General features: G+C 31.4%; 1 protein-coding gene across 1 annotated transcript; it reads right to left on the bottom strand.

Moving 5' to 3' along the window:
- Window positions 1-3,311: 3,311 nt before the first annotated feature.
- Window positions 3,312-5,082, bottom strand: LOC111619566 (zinc finger BED domain-containing protein 1-like). Its single transcript, XM_023361312.1, has 2 exons — window positions 4,595-5,082; window positions 3,312-4,510 (listed from the first exon to the last, which is right to left on the bottom strand). Exons 1-2 carry the CDS (start codon window positions 4,964-4,966, stop codon window positions 3,374-3,376), a joined length of 1,509 nt encoding a protein of 502 aa, XP_023217080.1. The 5' UTR covers window positions 4,967-5,082; the 3' UTR covers window positions 3,312-3,373.
- Between the last annotated feature and the right edge of the window lie 1,830 nt (window positions 5,083-6,912).

Raw genomic sequence — 6,912 nt, 5'->3', positions numbered from 1 at the left:
AAAGTCTAACAATGATTTGAGCCTAGTGACTGCAGTGTTGCAGGTCGTTCTAGCTGGCAGCCGAACTGGTTAACAGTTTAATTTATTAGACTACTAAGTTTAAGGCTATAAGCTTATTTAATTTAAATATTAATAAATAGAATATATATGTAAATATTATATTAATTAAAGCTTTCTGTTTTACCTGNCATTTTCAACACTTTTTCAATAACAATGAACACTTATCGTATAGTAAACTATAATATTAATAATATAATAATAATGATAATTTATAGTAATTTATTGTAATAATTCTTAATCTAACAAAAAAATGAGGCCGCATTGGACTTCAATAAGCCCTAGGCCCCAAAAAACCTAGATCCGTCCCTGTACCAGTCACAGTAATGATTTAGCACATCTATTTCGCGCTATGTCATTGTCGCAGTAATTAAGTTAATACTGTATAATATAATTTTTTCAAGAAAGTTCACTAAATTTTATAAACAGAAAACTATATGAAATTTTATAAGTAACGTGACGTCATTGGCCGAACGTCATTGACAACAATTAGGCAACGAGCTTTTTCGGTAATTGTTAACGAATCAACAATTCAAATTGCATTGTTCTTTTTTGAATCAAGACGCCATTTTCGTATTACTGGCATTTTCAAAGAAATAACGTAAAAATAAGCCAAGAAATTGCAGAATGATGGAGGGAAGAGGAAAAGACTGAAACAGGGTATAACGAAACATTCAAACAAAAAACAATGGACTTTTAATTGTTTATTCGTATATATATATATATATATAAATTATTTAATTAATATAATATTCTTCTTTATCTTCGTATTATTCGTATATATCACATATATACGAATAAACAATTAAAAGTCCATTGTTTTTTGTTTGAATGTTTCGTTATACCCTGTTTCAGTCTTTTCCTCTTCCCTCCATCATTCTGCAATTTCTTGGCTTATTTTTACGTTATTTCTTTGAAAATGCCAGTAATACGAAAATGGCGTCTTGATTCAAAAAAGAACAATGCAATTTGAATTGTTGATTCGTTAACAATTACCGAAAAAGCTCGTTGCCTAATTGTTGTCAATGACGTTCGGCCAATGACGTCACGTTACTTATAAAATTTCATATAGTTTTCTGTTTATAAAATTTAGTGAACTTTCTTGAAAAAATTATATTATACAGTATTAACTTAATTACTGCGACAATGACATAGCGCGAAATAGATGTGCTAAATCATTACTGTGACTGGTACAGGGACGGATCTAGGTTTTTTGGGGCCTAGGGCTTATTGAAGTCCAATGCGGCCTCATTTTTTTGTTAGATTAAGAATTATTACAATAAATTACTATAAATTATCATTATTATTATATTATTAATATTATAGTTTACTATACGATAAGTGTTCATTGTTATTGAAAAAGTGTTGAAAATGTATGATAATAATTCAATTTTTTGTGGACCCTTGACACTTGGAAGCCTAGAACTTAAGCCCTATTAGTCTCTATGCAGATTTGCCCCTCGACAGATAGCATATATTATATTCACTTACGAAGAATATTTTATTGTAGTGTAGTTATAAAGCACCATTATCGAATGGTGATATAAATATGATACATTTTAAGAGATTGAATTTTCCTGTAAGTTCCTGTTTTGTACATATAGCGAATGTATTATTGATTTGTACATTCATTTCTCATTAAAGAATAATTTTATAGAAGAATATAAATAACTTTAATATTTATTCGTTCAAGTAGACAAACAAAAGTTTATGTTTATTCCTTAATTTATGCTTATGGATCGTCCCTATTTATCCAAGCTAGTTCTATAATGCATCTATCATAATTACTTTCGAATTGTCAAATCGAAGGAGATTCTTGATCCAATCGATTATAATAAGTCTAGTGAAGGACAGAGTCAGGTCATCTTCAAAATGTTTTCTACGTTTTTAGACCAAGTGGACTTAATCCAGGCTCCCTATATCAATGTATTACCGCCTTGACCATCCGGCTGTCTGTTCTCATACTTCTTTAAATTCTAAATTATACGAAGAATATGCTTGTAATATAATGCTGATGACAATGTTTATTATGTGGCTTATTTTGATAAACGGAGCACGAATACCTTTGTGTTATTAACTTATTCGTCGTATAATTGACACTTCGCCCATTGAAATTTTGTTATATACATGTAGACTATACGCAGTATTTAATGACAGATCGAATAATTGGTTTCCGGGTCATCTTCGGTCATAAATTGTTCTTTCGGCAAAATAATCGGCTTCAAGTTCTTAATACGATTTGAAAAAAGTATCTATAAAATATTTTTCTGCTTCTCCGATTAGCATTTCAAGTGAACAATTGTTGAATGAAGAATTTAGTGTTGCTGGACAATTTTACACTGACAGAAGAGCTAATTTACGTGGCGACATTGCCAACAAATTTCTTTCTTTGGCATATATTAAATTATTTAATTTCGATTATTAACTCTCTATTTGATAAAATGTTTTAAAACTTTTAAAGTTTTATTTAAGAAGACAGATAATTTCTTTTTTTTTTTACTACATAGGTATGCAAAACAATATGTATTTGAAGTTTGAAAAGCTTGTATTATTTCAATATACGAGAAACTGATTATTTTGAAATAAGAAAAAAATAATTTAATAACGTTTGACACCTGTTAGTATTAACTATTAACTCTAAAAACATACGATATCATTCTTTATTTTTTCACATCAAAAATGCGAACTGTTAAAAATACACATTTGATGTTTATTTCAAAGATATTATATGAAAATAACAAATAACAAAGCGAAAAGTCCTTACTTTTTTATGGCATTATTCTATTTCTTTGTTTGAAAAAATTATTTTCGGTAGAACACTATTAATATCTTCAATGAACTATATTCAATGATGAAATGTTTAATTCCTTTCTGTGTTATGCCATTCAGTAAGATATCTTTTCCCTATTCAGTTGATAGGTGTAACCATATTTACGTTGCATGAAATCTGAAATATTCAATCTGAATTACCTCAAAAATATTTAAAATTTTTGTATAGACTGAAGCCGGGTTTCTCGAAATTGCGGGCTAAGAACTGTCTCTATATATGTCTTAATTGTAATCTTAAATGTAATATTTACAAACATAGTTAATTATCGATATTTAATTTAATTAAAACAATGGTAAAGATTACGATCTTATTTTCATTTTGCAATTTTATTTACTACTTAAACACATAACAAAAAATAACAGCAAATTCATTTACGTAACTATAATGGATTTTCTATAAACAGAAACTCCTAAGTAGATGGTTTAACTTACTCAAATATGTAGTTATTACAGTATCGAGGTTGATTATAAACAATTAAAAGATAATTTAACTCGAATGCATACAGTAAGTTGTCTCACCGGTTATTATCCATCTGTTTCGTTTTAGAAATATAAATTTGTCTACTTTTTCTGAATTTATTTCATCGGAATCGCCATTTGACAGCATCGATGAAACTGATCGCATCCATTCTGAACATAAAATACTAGCAGGTATACACAAGTATTGTAGAGCAATGGAGTAAATATTTGGAAATTTACATTTACTGTTTTCCCAATACTGTAATGGGTCTTCGGTTGAACGAATTGTTGGTTCCTTTAAGTAATCATCAAGTTCGATAGTAACTGGTTCGTAGATTTCTCTTCTTTTTCCACTTAAATAGTCAAGAACAGGCATTTCTTCGTTCAAGCAGATTCTTTCTGGTGAGGCACGATTTCTTTTCTTTTGTCGAATTTCAGATAATTTATGTTTAACTTTCATCCTTGCAGTTTGCTCAATATATGGTTGTGAAAATCCTAGTGTTTTAAATCGCGGATCAAGTATTGTACTAATTAAAGATATATCATTTGCTTCAAGACTTTTTAGACAAAAGTTTACAGACGTTTTTAACTTTTCGACAATATTTATTTTTTCTGGTGAATTATTTTTTATACTTTCTAATTTATTAAAAATACCGTTTAATATAGGAATTGTCATTGAATGTGTGGCAAATTGAAAATTACTGATATGCTGCAGTGTCTGAGAAATGAGATCAAAATAACTAATGCAGACTTTTAATTTTTCTATATCTCGAGATGACAACGAACAACGTGTTATATCATATATTGCCTGTGATTCTTCCCATAATTTTAAAATTTGTTTTATCAACTTATAAACATTTCTCCAAGTTAAGGTAGATGTGGATTGAGGACTATTTTCTGTTTTGTATGAAGGCGTAATCCTATATTCATTTTCAGCAGATAGCATAAGAATTTTCAAAATGGTTTCGCATTTTTCTACGAGACGATTAATTTCGGCAATCTCAGCATAACAATTTGCAAGCTGATCTAATGTATCTGTTAAAGACGGCAAGTTCGGAATATTTCGTAAAATATTTTCAGCTCCTGAAATATCTTCCATATTAATGCTCACTGTAAATCGAATCTTATCCTCAAACTTCCAGTTATCAATAATTTGATCCAACAGCTGAAAAAAATCCGTAAAAATCTTAAATTAATAAAAACCAGCGAATATTCTGTGATTGATACTATAAGTAAGGCTATATAATACCTGTCTTGTCCGTAGAGGTGTGACAAAAGATGCTTCTTTCGTAGCTAGAACGACCTCGTGGAGTTGCTTTTCCCACAGAAAATGGCACTTGAATGAAATATATTTCCTGTCTGAACATTTCGATATCCACGTGCCAATTGAAATCGTTGTGAATTCGACTTGCGAGAGAATTTCATGCAGTCTTTCATTTAAAACATTGAATTTATCGACGAAAAGTACTTTTTCTAAAGTCGTTCGAGATGGTAAATCGTACTCACTGTCCAATTCTTTTACAAAGTCTCTGAAACATTTCTTGTCCATTAATGATAAAGGATACATGTCAGTGACAAACATATTGGTTAACATATAATCGAGGCGCTGTTTTCGAGCCATTGATGGATAGTGTTAATTATATTTTCTAAGAGATATGTAAGGCTGATAATGTAGTCAAATAACGATTTCTTCTTATTGCTCTTTTGGTTCTACTAATTTTCGGAACATTCAGCATTAATTATTTAAACACCTTATCTGAAAGAATCAAATTTATAAATAAACTTGTCTTATAAAATTTATTGATTTAGTAATAGGCCTATAGTCTGTTTTCTTACAAGTGTACAAGTTTCATATATCTGAAACGAAAAATTGAAATGAAAATAGAATGAAGCCTTCAAAAATTCAAACCTAATGTCATATGAATTTATTTGACTTATTTTTTAGTATAACTGAAATATCTTGCAAAATTTGACATAGATTGTAACTGAGTAGAAGAGTGGCTAAAACTACCGAACACTGCAATTTGTTGGAGATTTAGACATGCGAAGTTTTCTGTGATTTCTTGACGTCTCTAACACCTAAATAGAGACGAATCGCTGTTATAAATACCTCCCGGGATATATTCTCTCTTTCACATCGTCCATGTGTTGCGTCGTCTGAATTTAAGATAATTCAATGAGAAGAATTTTAGCAGTTATCGTATCTTATAATAGTCCCAGGGTGGCCAAGCTCCTTGATAGTCCGAGCCATTTTTCAAAATTTGAAATTTTTCGCGAGCCGCAATTAAATACGTATTAAAAAGCAGGACTGTGGAGTCGCGTAAAAATCTACCGACTCCGACTCCTCCTTACCAATCCGACTCCGACTCCGACTCCACAGCCCTGCCAGGGCTGTAGAGTCGCGTAAAAATCTACCGACTCCGACTCCGACTCCACAGCCCTGCCAGGGCTGTAGAGTCGCGTAAAAATCTACCGACTCCAACTCCGACTCCGACTTTTCCTTACCATCCGACTCCGACTCCGGCTAAAACACCAAAACTCCACGACTCCGACTCCACAGCCCTGTTAAAAAGGTATGCAAAAAATTTCAGGTTACAAATTGTATCCGTAGCAAGAGTGATACAAATTGTTTCCTCCAGAGCACAATGTCAACTGTCCATTGTAATGACAGTTTACAAATTCAAAATCGGTCTGGAGTCAGTGGATAACGGACGATTACGCCACTGTTTATATTCTTTTGCGCAGTTTTTAATGAGTCATATCATTCTTAACTTGGACGGAAATTGGACGGAAATTTGTTACAACGTTTCACTTAGTCTTTCATATTTGTTGTTAGTAATTTAAAAGACATTTTGAAACACATACGGAACGATAACAATTTTTTAAAATGTAATAACACAAAAATGAAAAAAGAACTCGGGTACATTTATCGAGAGCCACAAATAATCCTTCAAAGAGCCGCATGTGGCTCGCGAGCCGCAGGTTGGCCACCCTTGTAATAGTCTATCGGTTGATTCACTTTATAATAAAAACGGAATTATCTTTCTTCGTCCAGGAGCTGTAAACTAGAGAACATTGGCTCCATTTTTATTGCTTGAAACTCTATATCAATATATTATAATTGAATACTATATACATTTATAGTAAAACATTTAGTAGTGTGCCTCAAAAAATTACCTGTAATAAATGAAAGAGTGCATTTCTTGAGAGCTAGAAATAAAGCTATAAAATTTCTTATTAAAATAGAAAATTTTTAATTTGTAAAATATTAGGATAAATTTTTTCGTTGCGAAATCTTTTTCTTTGAAAATATACTAAAAGGCAAATTTAGTACAGTGAAAACAGCTTAGGCGACCACCTGCATTCGACGGGCACCTGTCAAAACGGGCAAAAATTTCTGGCACGGTATAGTTTATCCATAGAGTCTTCGTATAAGTTACCTGTATTAAACGACCACCCGTGTAACGCGACCGCGGGCATCGATTTTTGTCCGAAACAACATACAACACCTGTAATAAGCGACCACTTTCGCGAATGTATCTGGTCTAAACTATTGTAAGAACCCAT

The sequence above is a fragment of the Centruroides sculpturatus genome, unplaced genomic scaffold (assembly GCF_000671375.1).
Source record: "Centruroides sculpturatus isolate CEXI.00-Female unplaced genomic scaffold, Cexi_2.0 scaffold261, whole genome shotgun sequence".
Taxonomy (NCBI): domain Eukaryota; kingdom Metazoa; phylum Arthropoda; class Arachnida; order Scorpiones; family Buthidae; genus Centruroides; species Centruroides sculpturatus.
This window is presented reverse-complemented; position numbering and strand designations above follow the sequence as displayed.

Excerpts from the sequence above, each read along its gene's own strand:
- LOC111619566 (XM_023361312.1), bottom strand. The coding sequence starts at position 4,966 with ATGGCTCGAAAACAGCGCCTCGATTATATGTTAACCAATATGTTTGTC. Across the intron at positions 4,511-4,594 it reads CACCTCTACGGACAAGACAG|CTGTTGGATCAAATTATTGA; the intron begins GTATTATATAGC and ends GATTTTTTTCAG.